This window comes from Acromyrmex echinatior, chromosome 5 (assembly GCF_024713525.1).
Source record: "Acromyrmex echinatior isolate Ae372 chromosome 5, ASM2471352v2, whole genome shotgun sequence".
NCBI lineage: Eukaryota > Metazoa > Arthropoda > Insecta > Hymenoptera > Formicidae > Acromyrmex > Acromyrmex echinatior.
The window spans coordinates 5073655-5101277 of record NC_141856.1 but is presented as its reverse complement, the minus strand read 5'-3'; the positions used below and the strand labels follow the sequence as shown (position 1 = coordinate 5101277).

Sequence of the window (27623 nt, the reverse complement as noted above, 5' to 3'; positions counted from 1 at the left end):
TTTAAAGTAACATAAATATTTTCTTTCTTTTGTTGTATGTGCAAAGTATATTTCTATATATATATATATATATATATATATATATATATATATATATATATATATATATATACATCTTAGTAGCCGAGTACTGTTTTTTGTTAAATCACTCAAAATTTGTCAAAAACTAACTATTTTTTTTTAAATATCCCGAATTCTGGATGTGAAAATTCAACACTCACAGGATCTCTGAGCGTGGAAAGCTTCACAAAGAACTCTCCATAAAGAAGTCTTCGTTTATACTTATTTTTCGTAGATTTACACTCAGAGAAAAACATAGACAATTATAAAAGCTTTTTTAATCTTTTAACAACTCTTTTATAAACTCTTTAAAAGTTTTAGAGTGAATTTCACTCTAAAGAGTGAAATTTTACTCTTAAAAAAATAAAAAATTGGGCCACACTTTTCCAAAACTGACTTAATTTTCACTCTTTAGAATGAGATTTCACTCCAGAGAATTTAAAGAGTACAGGTGACAACTATACAAGTGTTATATGTAGAATTAAAATACACAGTTAAATAAATTAATATACGTCAATGAGTAAATAAATAATTTAATCTTTACCATCTTGATTGTTAATCTCTATGAATGGCTTGCTTGAGGTGGACGTATTTTTGCTTCGGGCCGGGTATTAAAAGTTTTAGAAAGTCGAGACTATTAATCATTATCATTTGACTATTAATTGCTTTTTTACTATCGTTCCGATTCTAATTTTTAACTTTGACAACATCAGTGGCTTCTCATATTCATACTTATACCCACTGACTATTTTATTTAATTGTTAAACATCTGGTTTTATATCATGTGAAACATCGGAGTGAGTTATTGCATTAATCTGTCAAGTATTAATCTGCTTGGTGAGTTTTTTTTATTGAAGTGACAATTCTGTTTGTATACTTTGTATTATATTATCAATTAATCATACCCATCATTTTTATCAGATTATCGAATTCACCAACAATCGATCTTCCAATCGTTTGCGAACAATTTCGTGTACTCAGTAAAGCACTCGGGCATCGCACAACGCATTTTTACAACATTTCTATTACTTCTTGTTTTTCAATGTATAATATTTATGCATTCTTATGACATTTGAAGATGGTTCAAATTAACCACCGAAACATGTTATGCTGCGATTATTATTTTCACTTAATTTAATTATAGCAGGATTTTATAGCCTTAATTTTTTATTTATTTGTTATTTATACAATCTTTATAACTGACTTTTACATGCTCTTTTTATTATATATATTGTTTATTTGATATCAAGAGTCTTTATTGATTAATTTATTTTCAATTTTTTAAAGTTATTGCTGAGTTTAAATCGTGCATTTAAATGTATTTAAGAGCATCGGAGAAATAATAACAGAAAATTGGAAACACCCAATGCTAGATTAAGTGCTATATTAAGTTTTAAATATCTTCTGTCAAAAAATCAAAAGAAAAAAAATTAAAGGCTCCCCTTAAATTCCTCTTCACCCTAATAAAAATAATTAAAAAACATTTTAATTGTTGAGAATAAAATTAAGATTATTTATTAACTTATCTATCGTACAGTTAAATTACTTTATAGTTCCAATAATTATAAAATAATTTATTTAATTATATATATTAATTTTATACAACATAGTTGTTACTTTTTATATTTTTTTGCCATCGCTATATATCTTTCCCTCTGAGGACGAACCTTGCAAAATATTTCTTGGAACGTGTCTGTGTATTAAGCCCATATTAAACTACTGACTTTACAGACCGATCCAATTACCAATTTTGATTGTTGATATATAATAAACCAATCATATATAATGAATCAACTTTATTGATTTATTATAAGTTGGCAGAGTTTAGAGTTGACAGTTGAATCGGTGTATTATACATAGTTGGTAGTCTGGATTTTATTCTATTTTGCATGTGCGATAATTTGAAATGTTTCCAGATATTTTTATTACTAATAATTTAATTAATAAGTAATTTTATCACTAATATGCGTTATCCATTTTTTATCTTAAAAACAACTTATAATGTAAGATAAAATCTAGAAGAGTGTAATATGTTTTTAGAAATATTTCATAAATTTTATACTTGAGGTTGTGCATGTGTGTACTGGTGTGTGTGCGTGTGCACGTGTGTCTATGTGTGTGTTTTACTAAAAGCGACAAAAATACCTGAAAGAGTTTCGAGCTGTATTATGATGCACAATCAGAAACGAGTCAGACAAAAGTAAAAACAGATCGTAGTTCAGAAGAATATTTGAAGGACCTCTTAGAGAATCTTTTCGACAATTTTTCCAAGAATACCTATTGTCTTGAGCAACATAGAAATAATCTGTAAAAAATACGAATTTCTTTTTCAATAATTAAAGACTTGGTAATAAAATTTATTATATTTATATATTAAATTTATTATATTATATTTATATTTATGTAATATTTATTTGTTTGTAAGTGTGTAACGTAGTTATTGTTTTCTAATATGCTCTTATAAATTTATTACTAATAAACTGCTCAGATTTATGAGTTGTTTAAGAATAGAGTTATTTTTCAAATGAATATAATTTTATTTTTTTTTTGTGATAAAAATGAGATTCAGAAATAAGGAAATAATTAGACCAACAAATAAAAACTAGTCCATTAAAATTAAAAAAAAAGAAATACAACTAGCTTTTTCAACAAATATAAGAGCATTTCAACTGAATCTTCCTCAACCAATTAAAAATTTGTAATAAAGATTAAATTTAAAAAAATGAAAATTAAAACGAGGAAATTTAAAGAGAAAGATTAGGTATTGTTAGATCAATGTGTAAAATAATATTAATTTTTAAACTCAAAATGTTATCGTTTCTCTTTATCACTTTTATATTGCTCATTGCTTACTTTTTTAAAAAAGTAAAGTGTTATATATAATTTAACATTTTACTTTTTTTATACATAACAATTTTACTTAGCAGCATGAATAAAATCGAAATATAAGATTCTTAATTGAAAATAAAATTATGTAACGCGACATATTGTCATTGAATTATCCATAATCGACAAAATTTGGCGTCTTTGAAAAAGGAAAAGAGATAAAAAAAATCATGTAAGAAAATGAAGATAGAAAGAACGAGGAAAGAAAGTGATGTGGAGAACGTATGGGGCAAAGGAAGAAGACAGAAGGAACGAAGAAGATGAACATCGGCCGATGGATCGAACGTAGAAGGAGAGGAAAGGGTTGAAAGAGTGAGAAGAGACGGCAAGAGGGCGGACGGACAGGGAGGGAGGGTGAGACGGGTAGGGGAACCAGAAAAAATCCGGGGATTTACGCGGAAAGGGCAAAATATTCCCCGCCCAGGCTTCATTCAGCCTCCGATTACGGGGTGGCTTTGGGTGAAAAGCACGCGTTCCCATTGGCCGAGGGGCTAATATGGCGGTGTTAGGGGTTGCAAGGTGGGGCTGATGTACGCGATATTAAGGGCTGCTTTCATGTCCGACGAGCCAGTGCGTGGTGCGCCGTCGATTGACGCATTTTGAGTCGTGAAGGTGGAGAACGACGTTCGGCATCCTCCTGTCTCTCCTCATTCCCTATCTTTCTTTCTTTCGTTCGCTCGTTTCCTTTCGCGTATGCTCTTCCGTCTGAAACGCATTCGACGGAGGCACACGCGACTCGGCGGCAGATTCAATTTGCGCGCGTGTCATCCGGGAGAATTTATGATTTGCCAGTGATTTTCGTGGATCAAGGACTGTCATTTAGTAGTGCGATTTATTTGCAAATCGCGGGAGCTTACGACAGTGATTTCCAAAGAAGAACGATATTTACTTCAGATATGGCCCAGACTTATAATCAGAAGAAAAATGTGTACAGCATCGATCAAATATTGGGTCATGACAAAGATGGAGGTACGGTGAAGTAGAAGTATCTTTCTTTTTTCTATCAAAGAAATACGCGCAAGTTATTTGTATGAATAAATTTGAACCATTTACAGAATTCTGTATGCTCTATGTTGATTAAAATAAATTTTTCAATTATGAAACGTTTTTTTTTTAATAGAATAACAAACAAATAAACATACATGTTTCATTTCCATTAAATCAAAATATTAAAGTTCAGTATATATAATATTCTGTTATCGCTTATCTACATTGTAATTATAATGAAATTTTAAGAAACAAAAAAAAATTGTTGAAATAAGATTGAATGTGAATATCTACAATGTAATAACATAACTTTAATTTTTTCATTGACAAAGTTTTATTGAAAAAGTTATTTGTAATTATTACTATATAATCAATGATGATTTTTAATAAGAGACATTCATTATTTAACTTTATTTTGGCAAAGTTTGATTATACAAAAATCGTTTCTAAGAATTACTGCAATAATTGATTATGATTTTAATCGTGAACATTTATTATCGATAAATTATTCTAGTCTTTCTCGAACCAATTTCATCATTTCACATTACATAAAATATTATTTACATAGAAAAATAATACCTTAAACTCGAAAAACATATTTAATTCGTTACATGACATCTTTAATTATTTTGTTTTTTTTATTTCTCTATTGTTGCTATTGTTATACAGATTTTAATTATATATAAGTATTTTTCTTTTTAATTATTTGTTAACCAATTGATTATATATTCAGATTAAAATTTACAACACGTTTACTATGATAAAACAATCACGTCTTCACGTAACAAACGTGTACGATCGTAAGATCGATAAACTTCACTCGCTTTCGGAATACTTGACTCGTTAACAAGGAAGTCCGTTACAGATTTTATTACCTCGATACCACGCGTGAAAAAGAGCGGGCACGCTTTTTTTTCACTGTAACAAAGTAGGTTATCTAGAAGTGAGCAAACACTGATCGAATAAATAACGAATTAACATAGAGAATACAAACTTTCATTTAAAATTCGGAAGATATTTACACTATATAAGATGTAAACAGAATACTTATTAATTTTCGATTTGTTTATGAGATAGGGATTATATTTAAAAGAGCTTTTAATAAAATTTTCACATTCCTACGTTGCTATTTATTTAACTTATATATCTATCTTAAGGTGACACACTCTGGTAAAATGCGATTATTATATCTGCTTTTTGTCACTGCATGTCTGGACTATATTAACAATTTTTTTATTTCACTTTCGTCAAATTTTAAATACAGGGTTGGCCATATTCGACGGAAAGATGTTTTTTTTTCAATCATGGGAAACGTCGTTACTCGATCTAACATCTCTGTCAAAAGTTACAGTTGTTGCCAGATCTTTCCGTCGAATATGGCCAACCCTGTATATGTATATATATATATATTATTTATTTCATTTTAAATACGAGTGTATACTAGTTTAGTCATAAAAAATAGGCTTCTTATTTGATAAGAGTACACGATGCAGTAATTATTTAAATGACAATTAACTCATTCTTGAAGTTATTAAAGATGACCTCGATTTGATATATGTATATGTAAGTACCCAGATTCTTTATAGGAATATTTTAATATAGATTTATTTATTCTATTTTCAAAAGTATTAACAGAAATTAATTAATTAAATTTAGTAAAACTTATTAATATAAAGATAAATATTTATAATTTACATAAATAAAAATAAATATATTTATTTCAGTATTATCATTTATATTTTATAATTAATTTCTGTTAATATATATTTTCGAAAAAAGGCTACATAAAGCCCTATTAAAATATGTATCTATAAAGAATCTCATATGTACAAATATTAAAATAAGATCATCTTTAATAGCAATTTTGAACTTTTAATGTTAATTATCTATTTTATTTTCCTCGAAAAAAAATTTACAGAAAATTCTAACATTTTTGTCGTTATTTTTTCAGAATTTTATTGTTTGTAAAAGGGAACGTATAAGTGTGTGCAAATAATAAGTGAAAAAAAAATACGGAAATTTATTTTAATCTCAAAAGAGAGAGAGAGAGAGAGAGAGAGAGTTGAGAAATTTAACTTTAACTGCAGATTGAAAGAATTGGAAACTTCGGTACGATAAGGGAAGATATGAATCTCATAGAATACACCGCTAACCTTAGGATTGTGCGATTAAAGGCAACGTAACGTAATTAGGTCGTCGCGGGTTATAGAATCTGTGGCGACGATCGGTGTAACGTGAATTTACTACACGCTGTTGCGACACGCGAGTAGTAAATTGCATGCGCGTGATTAGATTGCGGAGAGGCGCACGAACAGCGGATTGTTTCGATGCGTTCACTTTTGCAGAATCGTCATGGCGTGATGAATCGTGTTATCAAGTTTAAAGAACTACATTGTTACGTGTACAGGTTGAGCTACAACCGTGGCTTATGGGCAAACAAAACAAACGGCGATCGTTGTACCCCACATTTTTATTAGATGCACGAACACGCTTTTGCCTTTTATCGCTCGAGTTGTTTTTTTTTTTATATAATAATATTGTCTTAATAGAAGAATATTGCGATCAATAACTTACTTTATAAACTGTTGTAAATGAGGCTATTTCTGGCTTTTAAGCTTCAGAGAATTAATTAGAATTATATAATTATTTTAATAACTTAATAACACCTGCAATTAAATATTTAATTTAAAAACTAGATTTTTTATGAATATACATAGATATAAAGTTTATTTTTGCAAAACAATATTAAAAGAAGGATACAAGGCCAAGGATATAAGCAATAAAAAGGTATCAAATATGAAATGAAAGTAAACATGTTTTATTTTATAAAACGTGTAATAACTTTATGACTTAATTTTATACTTTATGATTTATTTATTTTAGTTTAGCTAAAGAAAACTCTCGGTTAGACGAAAATGTCTCGTTACTATCAGGTTTAAAAAATAAAATTTGTATTTATTTTTATATGATACTTTTATTTATGATTTTTTTCTATTGCTTGCTTTTTTGGATCTTCTTTTTTTATTGCTCTTTTTCTTAATTTTCTTTTTTTTTAAATTTTTTTAATTAAGTAAAATTATGATTTATTAAAATTAGGATTTAGGAAGGTATTGAGAGTAAACAATTGTAATAAATAATGTTCTTTTTTAACATTTTTTTATTAACAAAAAGTCATTTTTGAAAGACAAAATACAAAATAAAGAGATGGCGAACGCATCCTGATTTTCAGATCGTATCTAATATAATGATAAACGTGCGCGCGCGCGATAACGTTATTTTCAATGTTACAATCTAAAATAGTCGGCTTGATAATATTTTTATCTTGGATTTTTCATCCTTTATGAAGGATATATTTTACTGGAGGATTTACTTAATTTTTTATTTATATGCGATCAATGATAACTGCTGTAACGCGAATTTACAGCATGGCGTTAGGCACGCAACATATGTACATATATTGGACGTATATTGTCTCTGTGCAGTATACAAATACAGAAATGCTACACGTAACGTGCAAGCACAAAATAATCATACGAACAATGTTCTGGATATTATAATAAATGTATAAATTACCAGAAACGCAATTTATGTATGCTTGCAATGTTTGTATATTCTCAGAAATTCTCAGAAACGAATCGTTTTGTATCTATTACGTTATATGTCGTTGTATATCTATTATATTCATAATCAATTCTAAAAATAAATTATTTTACAATTATCATATATATATATATATATATATATATATATATATATATATATATATATACAAGAAAGGCCCTATTATGAGATACCGAGTTCATTTTGGATAAATGCTAGAAGTCTATAGGCAGAATTTAAAAAATAGTAGGTCATTTTGAAGGGAATTTAATAAGCTTTAAGACAACGTTATATCAAATTTAATTCAAACTCCATTTTTTTTTAATTAAAGAAATGTAAAAAGTGAGCAAATTGTAAAGTCAAAAAATTGTGCTCCTAATATGATATGCCCCGAGAAATCGATAGTAAAACGCAAAGTATCAGTATTGCAATTAAAAAACTTTATTTAATATTTTTAAAATACAAACAAACACAGCTAGCGTACGCGAAAAATGAGCATGCGCAGATAGATTATACGCAGAACTCGTCTTCAGATAGTTGGAATCAAGCATCGTAGAAATAGGCATTTGACATTTATTCCAGTTATCTTTTTTATTATTGTACAATAACATTTATATTTTAGCAACGATTTTCACTGTAACATAGGAGCATTGGTATTTCATATTATGATTTCTACGCCTTATGATTTTACGATCATCAAATCTAACTTCTGTAATTAAACAATTCAACGTATTCCGTATTTTTCTATTAGTACAACCTTACTCTATCACTACATGAAAAATTTATTGCCAAATATTTATTTATTAAATAATAAACAAGGTATAAAGGCTCATTTCAATGAAACTTGAAGATATCCAAATTCTAAAATCTTGTTTTATACAATAACTACAGGCATGATCTAATAATGAATTTTATACTAAATAGTTTTCAATCCAAGAGCAATAAATTCATGGTGGAACAATAGATAGCGTTTATTAGTTTAACAAAAACGCCGCTATCTCGTATTAGGCGCCTATCTCATAATAGGGGGCTTTCCTCTCTCTCTCTCTCTCTCTCTCTCTCTCTCTCTCTCTCTCTCTATATATATATATATATATATTTATATTTGCTATAATAATTGTAGATATTTTCTGGCCATGGATATTTTTACATTTATTGTTATATTATTATTTTATTACCATTATATATTTACAAAAGAGAAAGAGGAAGAGAGAGAGAAAAAGAGAGTAAAAAGATATACGAATCAGGAATTTTATATGAAATAAAATTTAATATAAAATAAAAATGCACGACAGAGTTCTGTAATAATTTGAAAACGTTAGTAAACAGCTTTATTGCTGAAATTATTAAATCAGATTATAAAATCACGAATCGAATCTTTATTTGAGTCAACAGGGACCATTATCAAGTATTAATAATATAACATACTTTATGCGATTATCTATGCTTTTCATTTTTGAAAAATGAATATGCATACATTATTTAAATAATGACGTGTCTATTTACTCACATTATTCCAGTGTATTCAAGACAAATATCTTCTCTCTAAATTTATGCGTTTTCACATAGGAATCCTAAGGGACCTGTATTTTATAAATTTTTATAAATGCGCATTTCATAATATTTTTTTTGAAAACATAGTTTCGTCGCATTTTATCTCATGGAACGCTCGTGGCCGGCGTATTAACGTAAATCTTCTAAAGGATTTTATTAGATTTTCAGCGTAAAGTCCTCGGCCACTTATAATCCGCTCCTGTCTCACGAAAGTATATTTCGTCGACTGAACGGATCGCAAATCCCTTTTAACGTTTAACGCTTAAGCGTATAATCCGTATAGACGCATAGGCGCACGGGTCTCTATCGCGAGGACAAATGATTCCAAATTGGTCTAGTCATACAAAAATATTTTTCATTCTTCTCCAATTATTGTTAAAGACAAGTTGTAAAAATAAAATAAATTCACTTGATTCCTATTCCTTTTTCATTCAGCCTTAGATTCTTTCTTTCTTTTCAAATTTTTGCAATTTAAGAAATGATGATTGAGCTAAATACCAGAGCTATAAAATTTTGACCATCGAGGGTCTCCAGGGAATTTCAACGTGACAATAATGAATTTTGTATTTCTCAAAATTCTCAGGAACATAATATCTCAGTAAGCAAGAAACATTTTGGAACATTTCAACAACATTGTTTCAGCAACGAAATGTTTCTTACTTACTGGGATATTATTTCTAAATTGTCGTTATACACAATAAATATAAACATGAACAAGAAGAAAGGATTTCTCCCATATTTTATTGTATATTTGTCATAATAATACATTATGATTTTTTTTACTATATTATATTTTTGAAATTGTCGCATATAATGGAAGGTTTAAGAGCCGTTTATAAACGTGATACCAAGAATAACACTTTAAGATAAAACAATTTTCTAGGAAAAAGCTCATACGGTCGAGAACATAAGTCAAAAGGCTGAATAATATACGCGTTTAGGTACACAAAACAATATAAGATCAAAAACTTCGTTACTGAAATATTATAAATTGCGTCCACTGATTATATCACGACTATTATTATTCTTTTTATTAATATTTTTCATAAATTGTTAAATTATTAATTCGTGAATTTATGAATCGTTGCGATTCCCCTCATCATCTCAATAATTATGCGGACGTTTTTATCGATGACTTTATGCCCGCAGGCGATTTCTTTGGCGCCTCACGACGTAATGATTCGACATGTGCCCGATCGGCACGGTAAATAAATTTTTAATTTCGCTCTGCAAGCCTCACCCTCTCGACTATCCCTACTCTGCCCGAGTCTCCTGGTCCACATCAGGCGTCGGCGCACCGTAGATTTAATAAAAAGCAGTGGAGAGCTAAGCATCAAGTGGGTACTCCATTGTGCCCCAGCATAAAAACATTGAAATCTCTCTATTCAGCTTGGATTAGTACGACGATGCCTCTCTCTGTGCGTACGTATATGCGTACATGTGTACATGCGTGCGTGCGTGCGTGCGTGCGTGCGTGCGTGCGTGCGTGCGTGCGTGCGTGCGTGCGTACTTGTGCCGCCGCGCCGGTGGCGTACATACGTTTTCAATCGTATCCCGATTCATCCTATCACAACTGCTGGCTATGTATTGACACCGAAAAGTAGGATTAGCATTATTACGCATGAGTAGTAAATGCTTGTCTAATTAGTCCGAGCGGAGACGCATGCAAAAGGATCCGCATGCGTGTTGCTGGGGTTCTTCGTATGATCTCACGGTCATTCGAAAAGATTACAAAAGATTTCGGTTGCCGACCGAATTTGTTAAATTGAAGTGCTCAAAATTACAAATTCAAGTTATAAGCAAACTAATGAGGGGCCGGAAGAAACATCAAAATATCTAGCATAAGCAGTTTCTCTCGATAGAATTTATTTGTGTTATAGGATATTTTAAATATTTAAGATAACAGGCATAATTCTACATAGTTCAAAAATAGTTTGATTAAAAAGAGATTAAAACAATATTTATTTAGATTGTGTTTAGATTCATTATTTTATATTTATACCGTACAAATAAAATATAATTAAAGGTAACGGTATTTAAATATTTGACTAAACAACTTAGCAGTTAATTGAGGAGGAATGGTAAGAGCCAGCTAATTTATGATAAAAATTAATTGAAATTTTATATATATATATATAATATTCAATGAGATAGATTTTATTTATTAAAGTGAGTATTATATTTCGAAGATGTGGCACAGTGTAATGTGAATTGATTTCGAGGGAAACGTTTACGAAGCAGATTATAATTTAATGTGAACCTAGTCAAGGTATGTGCACGTAAGCGGATGTAGACGAAGTTGTAGCTTTGTAGTTGCCGCTTCGGTCTCAGATCGTTATCCAATTATAATAGGTATATTAATCTAAAGAGCTATACGTAGTCAGCTAATTAATAATTAGCCTAGTTCGCGGTAGTAATGAGGGCGCAATCCATGTCGGTTTCATCAATAGATCGAATAGTTCGAGTCGTTTACAGCATGCAGACTTAACAGTATTCCATTTATGTAAAATATTGTATTTCTCTAATATAAAATATTAAATATAAAATATCACGGCTACACAAGATAAAATAAAAAATGAAATTAAATATTTTCTGATAACTGATAAACTTTGGTGATATTATATTAAAAAAAAAAAAAAAAAAAAAAAAAGACATACCGGCCATTCGAAATTCTTCGCAAAAAAGTTTAACCGCATGAAAAGCATCTCGATATTTTACAAGGAACCTATAGAAAGATGCTTGTCTCGCAAAAGACGAGAAAGTCAGAGAAAGATCGCGTGTGTATTATTATCAAGATTACCGACAAGGGAAAGTTCAAAGAGGAATAATAAATCGCGTGGCAATTTGTGACGCGTGTGTATATACACGCACACAATATATCGCTTCTTACAAGTGTCAAAGAGGTAACAAGGTTTATTGCAATGCTCAATTTTTACCGGCTACATTGCTTTCGCCGCGACATTACCACGATATATATTTTTACGAAGAGAACCCGTGAGATATTTCCACACTTTTCTGCTCACGCGAATATCGCGCTCGGTATGATATCTTCGCGGTATGATATATCACATGCCGATGGTTCGTTCTCTGCGAGTTTCGTTTTTAAAACTCGTTACGATGAATTTATTTTTAACGCCGTCAAGTGCCTTTTGAAATTATATGCAGATCAACCGATTTGTTATTATTTGAGCGTTCGTGCAATATCAAGCGCATTGCACGAGCGTTTTTCAAACGTTTTTTTGCGTATTGATTTGACCGTTGTAGAGTTGCAAGTTTTATGGCAAAGTCGTTGAAATAATCGTCGTTGATAATCGTCAATTATCTAAATTTTTTTTAAATACGAGAAATAGAATATATGAATAATTTTTTTTTACATTTATTAATATAAATTATAAATAATGTAAATATGATTCTTTAATTTACTGATAAATTAATTGTTTCAAAACTTTCGAGAAGATTCTACTATCTTTATCATAAAATTTTTACTTTTCACTCGTAAACTTTTATCTTTCATGCGTGATTATCCTATAATGATCGCAAGAAACATTTATTTTAAAATCAACATATCACGCGATTCGATTTCTCACCTGAAACGAATCGACAATCTATATATCCGACTACTATGTCTATGTGTAGTTTACTTTAATAGGGCTTTAAGCCCTCGTTAATGCTCGCGCAAAGACGAAACGAGTGATCATGGTAGGAAATATGACTGGGGTACGAGGCGGGGGGATGCGATCGCAGAAAGCTTGGAAGGGTATGCGTTGCACGGGAGGAGGGGTTGCAAGGCTTGTTGCTGTATCGCGAGAGGGAGAGGAGAAGGAGATGGAAGGGTGTAGGCAGTATGCACTCGTGATATTTGCTAATCACTGACAGCGACGGCTTTTAAGTACTGTCGAGCACATACGTATAATGTGCGCACTTACATTTGTAGGGTATTTCGCGGGCGTGTACACGCGGACGCCGCCAGATGTATGGAGCGGTGCAAAAAAAAAAAAAAGAGAGAATGAAGCGTCGGGTGAGGCTTAAAAATTGGCAAATCCGCCGATCGGACGTCATCGGCGTATCGGTTATATCGGTACCGGTCGTTGTGCGGCTTAAAAATGAAATTGCGCCCGTATCTCCCCGCCGCCGCCACCGCCGCCAGAGTTGGCATATCAGGCAAAACGACAATTTCGTTTTGGCAACGCGAGCGATATGGCTTAATCGCCTCCCGATCGCTTCCCGCGCTCAAGTATCGGACGTACCGTTTGACATATACGCGCGTTTAACAGGCGAGGATGCGCCAAATAAATTTCGAGGATTACAAATTCTCGCGTCTTACGGAACGTAATCTTCCTTTCGATTAGTTATAAAAGTTCCTTTGTTTCGATGTCACGTTATGTTTGACATGTAGCTCTAAATAAAGTAAACATATGTTAAGAAATTTTCTGCTGAATACATTAATTCATTTAGTGCATTTTTTGTTATTGGTTTTAAATTATTATTCATCCTTACACACACACACATACACAATAGTGCGTTTGCATCTTGTGTATTTCTCTTCTTTGAAATACTAAGAGCATCTGGTTAAATAATGGACTACATTCTTTCTTTTTTTTTTTAAATACATAACCTTATAAATACTTTTTAAAGATGCCAAAGTATATGCAAAAATCACTTAATAATATTTATATATTTGATAAGTAATGAACATTAATCCAGACGAATGACTCATCGTGTGTAGATGAAAAGAAATATTTTGCCGAAAATATTTAAAGAAATATTTAAAAATTTAGTCAGAAACAGATATGAAAGTAATTTTGTTGAACTGTCAAAATAATTGTGTAGGACGCTCAAATAGAATAGCGATATAAAAGTTTTGACATTCTAGCAATTAACCTTTAACATTCTACATAATAATTATTTTGGTGAACATGGTGATATGCATCTGCGACCCTATGAATTTTTTATGGTCTATCAACTCATAGTAAAAATATCAAATTATATTTTTTGTTTTATGAAAACAAAATAAACGTCATGCGGAATTATCCGGAAGATTTTTACCTATTTCTAAATATTTTTAGATATTTTAGTAAAACCGTTCTTTTAAAAGTAAAAGTAAAGGATCGGAAAATCGTTACGTATGCTAAAGATTAATATTAGATAATCAATAATATTCTTTGTCGAAACTTTTCGTTAAAAAATGTTCTTTGAGGAAATCAAGATGAGATCGACGTGCGCTTTAGAATTTTGCGTATCACTGATTTCAGACCATGCGACATCGTCTGATGCTGTGGTTGATGGTGGCGATATGGAGCTCGGTCACCTGAGCGATCATCAGATCAACGACGCGCTGCACGATCCCTTAAATCTGGGTGAGTCCGACCGACCACGCAAAGTGCGAAGATCGCGTACAACTTTTACGACCTATCAGCTGCACGAGCTTGAGAAGGCCTTTGGCAATACGCAGTATCCGGATGTGTTCACCAGAGAGGAACTGGCGATGAGGCTGGACCTTTCGGAAGCTAGAGTACAGGTATTTTTTACCAACTAGTTTAATTGTTGAAGAAAGAAATATGCCGTACAAGAAGAAAAATATTGCGATAATAAGAGAAATTCTTTCAAATATATTTAGATAGAAAGAAAATAATACAAAATAAGTTGGAAAGTTTACAACGATTGTTAATATGAGAAAAGAAGGGTATATGAGTGTGTAGATAGAAAGGATTTTAAGTAATCTATGTAGGAATGCAGTAAGATACCAAACGAGTTTGGTAGTATAATGGTTTTTAATATGAAAAGAAAAAGGTATAGAAAAAGGTATAGAAAATATCTATGAGTATAGATATGAAAATTAAATATAATGTTAAATATGAGGATTTTAATTTATATAAACAAAAAATTTATACAATGTGGAAATCTATATAATTCTTGTCTATATTGCGCGCGCAGGAATAAAAATAGAGAATGTATAAATGAAAAATATTGATAATAAGACAAATTTTTGCAAATATTTAGACAGGAAGGTAAAAATATATAACGTAAGTTGGAAAGTTTAGATCACCACTAGAGTTATCATATTTGGGTTACAAGAAAAAAGTATACTTTTTAAAAAAGATAATGATCCAGAGAAATAGAAGAGGGGATATAATTTTTTAAGCGTTATATGCATAAGAAATTATATGTTTAATAAAACCAAATTTCTAGAGTATAATTTTTGTTGACAATTCTTATTAATATAATTTTATAAATGTACAATTTCAATTAACGATCAAAAGTTTTACGACTTTAAAAAGAGTACGTGCACTCTCTTAAAAATATACGGCTGGTCAGAGGCGGACTGGGACTAAAAATGTTTTAAGGCCAAATGATAATAGGAGCCCCATATTTTAAGTAGCAAGTTTTAGACGTGCCACGCACATAATTAAATAAACAAATAGCTATTTAATTAAATGTTTGTTTGTTCATTTATATATTTATTTGTGTATTTATATATTTTTATATTTATTTGTATATTTATTTATTTATTTACTTATTTTTAAATATTAATAAATAGTAATTTATTTAAAGAAAAATACTCAAACATAACGTTACACCTTCAACAATTATGTAAATAGTATCGACAAAATTAATTAGGACCTCAAAAAGGTACTTGTCAGTAGAAAAATCCATATGTGATGAATTCCAAGAAAAGCGTTTTCAATTTTTTTTTTTCTAAGTCCTTGTTTTAGGAACTCATCGGATATTTGCTCGGTTGTCCGGTGGGCCAGTCTACCTTAAATTGATAACTCTACAGTGATTTATGAGACGGCTCTTAATTTGGAAAAAGAGTATACGAATATATTAGATAAAGAAAACCGTTAAATGTAACTTTAAATATGTAAAATATGAGAATTAATCTATTGTATATAAACAGAAATCCATATAATTTTGAGATCTGTATAATTCTTTTCTATATTATGGGAATAAAAATACAGGAGATGTATACAAATATAAATGAAAAAAATTACGGTAATAAAGAAAATTCTTACAAACTTCTTACAAACAAAGGAAATTCTACGACTATCATATACTTCGACTATCATATACTTTCAAGTGATATTAGTTCATGCAAATTTTCGCAATGACTGATTCAAATATTCTACAAATGCGGCTTGAAGAGAATGAGGGAAAGAAGTCAGGCCAGATTTTGCCAGACAGTTGCAGAAGTATAATTAACCTTTCGTCGCTTTGACTGGACGAATTCACAAAGCCCGTGAGGCACGCGAGTGTCGTTGAGTTTCGCGCATTTGATAGTGGCAAGTTTCGTAAGTAGTTTTAATGACGAGTTTTAGATTCGGTAAGCAGGATAAAAATTTAAAAGGCTAACTCGGAGCTCGCGCATAATTTGATGTTAAATATGAGGATTATTAAAAAAATTCGGCACAATAATTTTTTGCTTACATGGCGATAAGTAAAAAATGTAAACAAAAAATGTTGTATAAATAACGTTTGTAACAAAACATGTTTGAATAATTATTATAATACTTTTTTGTTTATAATTATGAATCAAAATTGATTTTAAATGAATAAGGAAAGGGCCAATGCACGGTCGATAGATCTTAATGTCTAATAAATAAATAATATTTTTATACATATATGTAAATTCTACATCTTTCACTTATATAAATTGTGTGCCGTTTATTGTTGAATTTGAAACGCAATTATATATAAATTAAAGCTAAAATAATATTACAATTAAATTGATCGTTGTTTCATAATAATGCTACTAGCACCTTAAAATCGCAGAAATAACTTAGTTTAAAAATTTATTTTGTTACTTACAAAGAATTTATTTTTTGTCTTAATAAAATGGTTATATGGAATTATACAGTGATTAATGTATATGATATGTGATTAATGTATGATTGATAGCGTCGACTAATTTTCACATGCAACAATTTTCACGAAGATCGATTTATACGTAGATTGTGCAAAGTTTGAGGAATATCAGAAGCATCCTTGAGCGCTTGCAGGATTACACTTTGGCGACTCAGCCTTAAGGCGCAAGTCACTTAACTAATTAGAGACTATTGTTTCGTGAAATATCGTGCCGCCGTTTTCCATTTGTAATTTTGCGAAACACACACTACGCTTCGAATTCGTCAATAGTTAATTTCACAGAAGAAGAGCTATACCTCGTGTAGAGTAATAATCTGCTTTAGATTTTAAACCGGCGTCCTTGAAAATTCAAGTACGTTGCAGCATTGGGGTGTAATTCAATTCACAGAACGGAACGGATCGTTTCGTACGCGATCATTTGTATGTACTTTCCCTTTATCTCCTTTTAATACGTATTATATGAAACACAAATTAATTTTCGTAGAATGCAAGAAATATTCCAGTTTGCAATTAAATGTCGCTGTGTACTGAGTAAATAATTAAATTATATCGGTAGCCCCAATTATTCGTAAACTGATAATTCGTTTGAGTGTTGATGAAATTAATGGGTACAAGTGGTATCTACACATGTGTATATATTACATGTAAATGAGTATAGAAAGAATACTATAGCAATTATTTTTAACAAATATCAAATAAAAAAAGAATCTTTTATCGATTTCCCTTGGAATATTCTCAAATCATTGCGTTTCTAGAATCACCCGATTCGATTGTTTCATTTTAACGTATGCGACAAAGAAACTATATATTTAGAGGAGGAACGCACACTTACGCATGCATTTTCTATACGTATGTAACCATGGATGAATACGAGGGGAGGCCACTGGCGGAAGGGTGACGATGATGTTGAAAAGAGACAGAGAGCATTCCGATTGGCCCATTGTGGTACAGCGAAGCGACAATGCCGGCAATTGGCTGTCGCTCGACAAAACCGCTAAATGATCCGCCGCGGCGCACAGTGGTGCTACGGCCACTTTATTTCAATCTAGGAAATCCTCCGTATACCCCTTCCAGTCCCTCCACTCACGCGTCGATTCCAGATGCGAAATTACCCCATTTTTCAGTATTAACGGCTGGCCGATGTATCGACGATCGGGCACGTATGGTAATGCAATCGCGAGTCATTTTTGACGTTTCCTATGCTTCGATAGATGATTTGTCATCACCGGACATTCTGATGGAATTTTTATAAGTTAAAGGTATAATGGACGTTGCCACGCGACTTCTTCACGAATTCATTTAAGTTAAATGCGTTAAAAAGATAGTATCTTCTTTTAACATCCTTTTTTGTTTATTTTCTTTATCTTTCTAGTTATCTAAAACTTTTTAGCTTTTATCTAAAACAAATATCATGATAATAACAATTTCCAAATTATATAAGTGTGTTCAATCGTCACGAGAAAGTCTTGAGAAACGTATTATTTTAAATATTTTTTATTGATTTTTAATAGAATAAAAATTTCTTTTAATAAATAATATTATTTGTAGTGAAAGAGTTCATAAAAAAATTTTTTTTAAAAGGATAGCATTAAATTAATTTAGAAAAAACTTAATAGTTTGATAGAAAGAATATATCAAAGATTTAATTGATGAGTTATATATTATAAGTATATTGAATTATTACAACTTAAGTGTCGAGAAATATATTCTTCTTAATATTTTTTAATTAAATTATTAATGGCTTTTAATGGAATAAACCAATAAACATTTCTTTTAATAAACAATATTATTTATAGTGAAAGAGAATTTATAGAGGTCCTTTTTAAAGGAAAGCATTATGCTAATTTATAAAAAAAACTTAAAAGTTTAATAGAAGGACCATATTTAGAGATTAAACTGACAAAGCGTTATTTAAGAATTTTATTATAAATGTAACGTAGATCGACATGTACCATACAGTCTGCAGAAATATGGCCAATTTCTACGGTAAAATTGTTCGAGAGTTTAAAAGGGTAGGGTTATGGAAACGCGTTGGTCTTGTAAACTTTCGAGTTCGTGGTGGGTCGCTTAAATGATGCAAGGTTTGCGAGCACTTAACCGTTAGGCTATTCAGGAGCGATTAAATAATTAACAGCAATTAGGCAATTGAATTTCCTGCCCCTCCCCCTCGTGTCACGCAACGTTGATCTCTTTCCCGAACTTCAACATTATTCCTCTTTTCTCTTTCTCAATGCCACTTCTTTCTCTCGGTGTACTCTTGATTTTGTCACGTTGCCTTAATTTTATTCTACAATCTGTCGAACAAACTTGCTAATTTTTCTCGATCCAAGAAGTCATTATAAGTCGTCATTTCATTCGGATTTCAAATCAATGTTGTACAGTCGTGGACAGAATGGTTGTAACACTTTTTTTCGATGAATGTAGCTTACTCACTGAACGATTGGTTCTTACTTAAGGTGATTCTTTAATAAATCGAGTTATTATAGAAATACATAATTTTTTTATATAATGAAGTTGAAGGCCCGAAATTGACACGTGTAAAATTCTTCGGTAAGTTAACGATGAAATAAGAGAGAAAAAGAATATTGAAAATGTAATCTTTTACGTATAATTTACAATTAGTGACAGATAATGCTCGCAAACGCTTCTTTGATTAACTGCACACAAATCTTACCATAGACTTTTCTCAAAAACGAGATTACAATAATTGTAAAAAATTACAATTTTAATAGTCATAAAAAAATAATAGGTCAACGGCCGGAAAGATATTTAGGTGTGTATAAACTTGCATATACAGGGTGGGCCATCTATTGGTACGTTTTTAAAAATGCGATCAAATGAGCATACATTGATATTTTTTATTAATTTTTTTTTTGTTGTGAAGCTAAAAGTATCCGCGTCAAGAATGAAAAACGATTTCGTTCATGTGGCTCCCTCTACTGGCCTTACAGTATGCCATTCGGTCACCCCAATTATTAATGACATTTTGGACTACCTCGGCGCCAATTTCACTCAAAACAGTCGTAATATAATGTCATCCACTAACATCCCTTTCTCACGAACTTTCCTCACCAATTTGCGTATAGCTCCTTCGGTGGGTGCTCTATCACGACCCATATTTCTTTTCAAAATTCGTACAGTTTCGGCGACACAGCACTGACTTTGAAAATAAGTTTTTAAAATTTCAAAACGCTCTTCAAGAGAAAACATGTTGTTTCGTGCCGCGGACGGTATGACTAATAAACTGTCAAAATTTCGGGTCTGTAGCTCGTTCGGTGTTGCCATACGACGAAATTCAAAAACGTACCAATAGATGGCCCACCCTGTAAATGTAACAAAAGCAAACATTATCTTATTTTGTTTTCGTCTGATGAAGATGGCAGCTCTTAATTTACTAATTTATATTCCATACTATTTTATTAGATATACACGTAATTTTAATATTTTATCTAAATTATGTAGATATTTGTAATTTTGGGTGGGCCATGGCATCCCAAATTTTCGACATTTTATTAAAGAATCATCTTAAAGATTTAACCATTTACATTTAACTTCTCTATAGGAGCAAGACTGAGTTCTGAAATTCATTGAAAAATTGTTACAACCGTCTATCCTACGACTATACATGATATTATACAGATTAATGTGATTTAGTTTTAAGAGATTTTTTTCTTAAAAACTGATTTATTTAAACAATATATCTCGTAAACGTTTAATAACTATTGTACGATCAACATTTAATTCTCTGGCAAGTTCTGAAGTGGATTGTGCTGGATTTTCGTCCAATAATGCTTGCAAATCTGCATTTTTCAGCTTTCGTCGTTAATATTGAAATCACCACATTTGAATCAACAGAACCAATATTTACATGTCTTAATTGATGGAGCAACATCACCATAAGTTTTCTATTAGAATTCTGTGATCTTCAGCCAACGTTTTCTTCCGATTAAAAAACAAAAGCAATGCATATCGAAAATACTTTTTAGGAAACTCCATTTTTTAAATGATATAAACACGATATTTACTACGTTTATTGTTAGTAAACGACTAAATGGAGTAATATTAAAGCATTAAAAAATAATAGCTGTGATTGAAATGTCTTCGACAACACTGACATTAATGTTATTTCTTGCAAAATCCTTAAAATTAAATCACATTTCTAATAAATTATAACCTTTGTAGTTCTAGATGCTTGTCTTTTTCAAAGAAAAGACGATCAATATATTAATTTGTGATAAATTGATGATAAATTAACAGACAATGTGATTTTTATTTTTGGTTTCAGTTTATTATTGCACTTTAAATTCGACCAATCGAATCAGCGCACTTTATAGAATTGAGAAAATGTATTTGTAAATATGAATATTATTAAATATCAAGATTTGTTTCGATCAAAAATAGAATTCTTTGTCTTATTTGATTTATTCTTATGAATTTAATTTTTTACCAATCTAATAAATTCATTTACGAAGAAAAGAATTATTCAGATGCAAAAGAGTTCGACTTTAATTTTATTATTAAGGGAATTGTAAAGCTGTTTGTTATTGATTAAATCGTAATTTTTATATAACAATTTTTTTTCTTCTTTTACAGATTTGAAAATTCTTTTTCAGGATTAAAGTATACGCATTAATATGTGTCTGCGAGGTGGAATTTATATCAAGAACAACAAAAAAATTTTCTTAAAATTTCAATTTCGAAATTTTTTATTGTTCTTGGAATAAATTCCATCTCACATACATGTGTATATTTTAATTACATTATTGTGTATATTTTAATTCTGAAAAAGGAATCTTTCTTTTTGAATCTGTAAAAGAGGAAAAAGATTAATTATTATACAAAAAAACGACTTTAATTTTGAAAAATTTTTTTGTTAGGCCTTCGATTATAATTTCGCTCAGGATTACAATTTCAAACTCAGAATTGTTTGTGCATGTCATACGCTCCCGAGAAAGATGTCATTTGGTACGTGTGACCTATAGAATTTGCACCAAGGAAATTATAACCTGAGATGACAGCTATAAGAGCTGAAAATAAAGTGAATTTTTAATTTTTGCCCGATTTTCTTAAATTTAGTGTGGCCGGTGTTTTTTTTGTGCGTATCTTTATTGTGTAAAAGGATTTGCTGATCTATAATGCCAATTCGGAGAAATTGGCAATCTGCAATTGTCGATAATTCCTGTTGATTTATTTCCCTTTAAGAAATTTAATCTTACATAGGTATTATTTGTAACAATTATAATACTAATTATATAAAACTGCTAAATATTAATATTATTATATGCTTAAGTATTTATCGCCAATTTATTTATATCTGTTTAGGCTTTTTTTAGATGTTTAAATTATATATTCACATATTTTTATATATTTTACTATATATGTTGCGCAGTTTTTTTTCTCAAACTAAAAGTCTAATAAAATCTTTCTCCTTTTTTTTCTCTTTTCTTTTCCACTATCTTTTCTGGCACCCACGAAAATTCGTAACAGCTCGGGTAGAAAGCGAAAGTATTTATACGGCAACCGGATCAACGATAGGATCGTTAGGGGTAGACAAGAATAGAGCCGGAGGCAGGGGTTGCTGGCACTCAGGGGTACGAAGGAAATCAGGATAATTGTTAACAATTAGCTTAATCAACCTCGAGAGCAAGCTTTTGTTGTTGACTGCTCTGATACGCGCGTTTGGGGTTCTCATGAGCTTCCCTTTTCTGTCAATTTTGGATCTTCATGACGAATATCTTAATGTTCTGATAATTCGTAGTCAATAGAGATCACGAATTACTTTTTAACAGTTTAATTGAACAAATTGAGACTATAATAATATTAAAATTTTTAAAGATCGTAATAAATTATTTCGCAATGCTTGCACAATATTCTTATTGCTAATTATTTGAGATTGCGTTAAATGTTTATCTTACAAAATATTCTTCTTTTGCTTCAGGTGTGGTTTCAAAATCGGCGTGCAAAGTGGCGCAAGAAGGAAAAAGCTTTAGGCAGAGATACGAGTTTTATGCACGTTGAACAAGGCGGTGAGTTGAAAGATAATTTAAAGTGATCTCTGAAACAATGCGATGTCTAACATCGGAAATAAAAAGGGAAACTTTTAATTTAAAAACTTTTACTTAAAAAAAAGTACTCTTGCGTGTGATTGTTAATTATTAGACACTTAATTTTACAAAATTATTTGAAACATAATATGATTTAAATGTTTCCCCGTGTCGCATAATTTGTGTTACCCTCTAAGTTTCTTTAGATAAATAATGTTTTTTAAATAAAAAATGAGGTTACATTTTTCCGTTCTTTTTCACAATAGTAAATTTTTTCGCTGCCTTTTCCTTTTTTCTTCGCTTTTCTTTTTTTTTTAATAATTAAATAATCGTGAAAGCTCATTTTCGTCCATCGTTACTCCCTCGCTTTATAGTAACATAGTAACATGTGCGTTACGCTTGCTAATATGTGCATGAGAGGACGATAGGGCGCAAGTTACGAAGGGTAGATGCAATCGGCGACAATTACGTCTAATTTTAGTGTTGGCTGTCGCAGCTATCACGTGCAAATAATATAGAATAGAAACCTCGTCGCGATTATTTTTTCATGAAGCATTCTGAATAAAGATTGTATATCGAATGGATAATGTTAGCAGTAAAAATAGTCTAATGACTTTTTAACCTTGCAATATTCCTATATCATATAATGATGATCAGGTTTATTAACTATATTTAACCGCAAGAGATTTTCTCGATTTCTTTTCGTATTTTGAATTTAGAATAATGAATATTGGTTTTTCTTAGAAATATTCAACAAAAGTAACAGAAAAATTTATATTATTTTCTAATAAGCAAAAAATAAATAAATATTTTATTCATGAATAATTTTTAATATATTAACATATAAATATATAAAATGTATATTTGTTATACTAATTATACTTTACTTTCTGAAAAATAATTATTATAACAAATCCCTTTCATATTTTCTAATGAAAAAAAAAATAATAATAAAGAGAAGGAAAACAAAGCTGTCCTATTCCAATTCAAAAATTCTAATTTTTAACTATCATTTAGGATGTTTTATATCACAATTAAAGTCACTATTATTGATATCATGTTATATATGATTAAATCAATTAAATGTTTTCCCCTTTATATTAATATTCGAGAACATTATGGGTATGGATTTAATTATAATTTTCTGAAAAAAATTAATAGAAATCAAGTAAATATTAAACGGAATAAATAATTAAATGACTTATTATAACAGCATTAAAAAAATAATGATTTCAATTAATATAATTTTAACTAATATACGTTTTTTATTGCGAGTTTTTGACAGAAATTGCTTATTTAAACAATATAAACGAGAATATACACATATAGTTTTTAAGAAATCTAATAAAGAAGTAAGTAATAATAAAAAGCCAATTAAGAGTTTACCGCGCGGTTGTCAGTGCGTAAATCATATAATATTTATTAAATATATTAAAAAATTTTTACTATGCAGACCAATTTTGACCAACGTTTTCGGTCCCTTTCAATGTAAAAACAAATATAAAAATAATTTTGCTATAACTTATAATACAATTTAAACGCATTACTAGAATATGTATAAATATTGCTGAGTCATAATCACGCGTTAAACGCGCACAAAAACTTGTAAAATGGTTATCTTATTATCGTGCAATGGTGCAAGTTCTTAGAAATATTTGAAAAGCAAGGTGTTGCATGACGGTTTATCAGTGTATCAAATGACAAATAATGTATAAATGTATAAACGCCAGTCATTTTTAATAAAAAAATTTTTGTGTAACGTCAAGTAGTGTCAATTTGACATTCTAATAAAAATTATTGTGACTTTGATGAATACAAATCAGTGAGAAATTATTGCGACTGTGTCGGTTAAGAGTTAAAACAGTATAATTAAAGAGTTAGAACAGTAATTAAATCTTTAAATGCATATTTAAAGATTTATGAAGAATAATTACTTAAAAAAATCGTTCAAAATTGACACAATTAAAAAAATTAAAAATTAAAAATCAGAGAAAGAAGAAAACTATTTTTCGAATTGATAGAAATTTATTAATTAATCAAATAATAATATTGGCAAAATGATTATATTCTGATTAAATGTCATTATCGTTTCACAATTCTTAAAAAGATCCCCTCTTTTTAAATTATGATAATTTTAACGATTTTTTCTTAAGAAACTTTTTTTTCAGAATTGTAATGATTTATGAAATCAAGTTAGTTCACTTTTGACAATTAATAAGGTTTACTTAATTTATTCATGTTCTTGAGTTGTGTTACTTTTTTTAAATAAGAGAATGATATATTAAACAATATTAATATAAAATAATATTTTACAACAATTTATATTTTCTCGCTGCTGGGGTGTAAAAAATATTTCGAGTGACTATTTCTGGGTTAAAATAGTATAAATTGTTCAGAAACGGAAAGTCGATCTAGTTTTGTACAAAAAAGAATTTGGAGTAACATGAAAGGAGTAAGCAAGGCCATTGGAATTCTGTTTACAGGTGTTAACGAATTGTCCCTCCACGCACGGCTGTTGCAAACGGCGAGCGGTGTTCCCGGCACGGACTCCTCGGGTCCGCCGACAGGCGCGTTTCCCTGGTTCATACCTCCGGTTTTCCCGTCACCCTGGCCACCGAGTGCACCCAAGTTGCCGCCATTGCACGCACTCCTGTCGCAATACATCGGCCTGCCTTTGCCGCAGAACCTGGCGTCACTCGGCACGATGCTTCCGGTCGGCCTGAATCCGAGCTCGTCACTAAATCACAGCAGCGTGAACGGACACTCCTTGGGCGGCCATTTACACGGTCATCCCTTGAATCTCGGAGTGCAGAGCATACCACAAAACCTAAGCTCGAAGAATGACAGGGAGGAGGACTCGGCGTCGTCCGATGACGAGATCAGGAAGCAAAGCGCGGAAGTGCTGAGAGTAAAGGCGGAAGAAGCGCTACGCAAGGCGGACAATTAACTGTGAGAGCTTACAAATTTTTGTAAATACCTTTGTAAAGACCTCTTCGGGTCGTCCAAAAGCCGTTTGATACTAACGTAAACATTTCGGGCGTAAACATCCACGAATCCTATAGTATCCTGTATGAGTCAGAAAATTATTTCGTTTGTCAGGGCTGCAAGAGTATGGAGTCGTGTCGATCATACAGTTCGATAGGCATTTTAATATGCGATGTATCCCGGGAGAAAACATTGGCTTTTGCCAATGTATTCTAAAGTTAAAATAAAAAGAAAAATTAGAAAAAAGCTTTCCATTACAACAAAGAATTCTTTTATTTTTGTGTTTTCTTCCGGGACACTCTGTAGAATCTGAACTTAAGATTCGAGTAACGTGTATCCACTGTATTCGAATAGAAAACAGACTACATTTGATACATTTGGATATTTGTTATGATATATCGATTAATGTTATCAATTTTGAACATATTCGATCAGCAGCTTAGTCCAATCGATAGATTCAATGACTACACAACTTCAGCGCTAATTAAATATTCACATAAGACGCAATAATAAGTTTACCAGTTATAAATCAATAATAATTAGTTGCTGATTGAATATATGCAACCTTTTTGATTTAGAGACATAGAGACTTTAAAATTGTGAGAATTAATTTATTCAAATACGTTCTTAATTAAAAATAAATTCAAGGCAAAAATACAAATACTTCATTTTGAATTAATAGAGACTTTTAGTGAATAACTAAATTTTTCCAGAATTATTCAACAAAAATAACAGAATAATTTGTTATTTTTTTTTATAAATAGAAATTAAATGTTTCATTCATGAATTTTTTTAAATATTTTAATATACAAATATGTATAATATTTTCGTGTGTTATCTAATTATATTTTATATAATATTACATACATATGTAATATTATTTTGTTGTTATTAAATAAGTTTTATATATATATATATATATATATATATAAAGTACAATATTTCGGAAAACTACAGCTAGCAGTTTATGAGGAGACATTTGATTGTTTATTTTTATTCGTGATCAGGGAAAAAACATCGAAATAAGATTTAACGGATAGCAATATACATAGTGCAACCAGGTATCATTATATAATGAGTTATGCACTATTATTTGCGTCGTAATTATTAGCATTATACTAGGTTATTTGACAATACGTAACAATGTACTTCATCCATATCAGAGATTGATTATATTTTTCTCTCAAATTCCTAAATAAATCAACATGTAAGGCCTGATTGGACTAATTGTTGTTAATTATGTTATTAGATCATTGTTTAATAATTTATAAATTGAATTTAATTATGTTTTAATTCTTTAAAAGAATATACAAAAATTGCGATATATCATATTCATCCTGTGTCACAACTGCCTTATCCCGTATGTAAAAAAGACAGATGAGTGCAGCTGCGTAAAATTTCTTCCAAAAGATCAAGTGCCGTACAGGATCGCCGGAGTACGTATTAAGTGAAGAAAGAGAGTGAGAGTGAGAGAGAGAGAGAGAGAGAGAGAGAGAGAGAGAGTTTTGTAAAATATATGTATCATATGGACATTAGATATATATAATATCATGTATACATATGTAATATATATATCAATATAGACTTTGTGTAAATATGTAGGTTACCCATTAAGTTAAAGAAATATATTAAACTTACAAAGAA

At 30.4% G+C, this 27623-nt stretch overlaps 1 protein-coding gene across 1 annotated transcript; it reads left to right on the top strand.

Annotated features, from left to right (window-relative positions):
• Positions 1 to 619: 619 nt before the first annotated feature.
• On the top strand, positions 620 to 27623 carry hbn (aristaless related homeobox homeobrain). Its single transcript, XM_011068721.2, has 4 exons — positions 620 to 3915; positions 14340 to 14605; positions 22889 to 22976; positions 25478 to 27623. Exons 1-4 carry the CDS (start codon positions 3843 to 3845, stop codon positions 25939 to 25941), a joined length of 891 nt encoding a protein of 296 aa, XP_011067023.1. The 5' UTR covers positions 620 to 3842; the 3' UTR covers positions 25942 to 27623.

What these genes read in the sequence shown, in the direction of transcription:
- hbn (XM_011068721.2), top strand. Translation starts at nt 3,843, where the DNA reads ATGGCCCAGACTTATAATCAGAAGAAAAATGTGTACAGCATCGATCAA. An exon ending in TTTCGGAAGCTAGAGTACAG is followed by an intron (nt 14,606 to 22,888) that starts GTATTTTTTACC and finishes CTTTTGCTTCAG; the next exon opens with GTGTGGTTTCAAAATCGGCG. An exon ending in TATGCACGTTGAACAAGGCG is followed by an intron (nt 22,977 to 25,477) that starts GTGAGTTGAAAG and finishes TTCTGTTTACAG; the next exon opens with GTGTTAACGAATTGTCCCTC.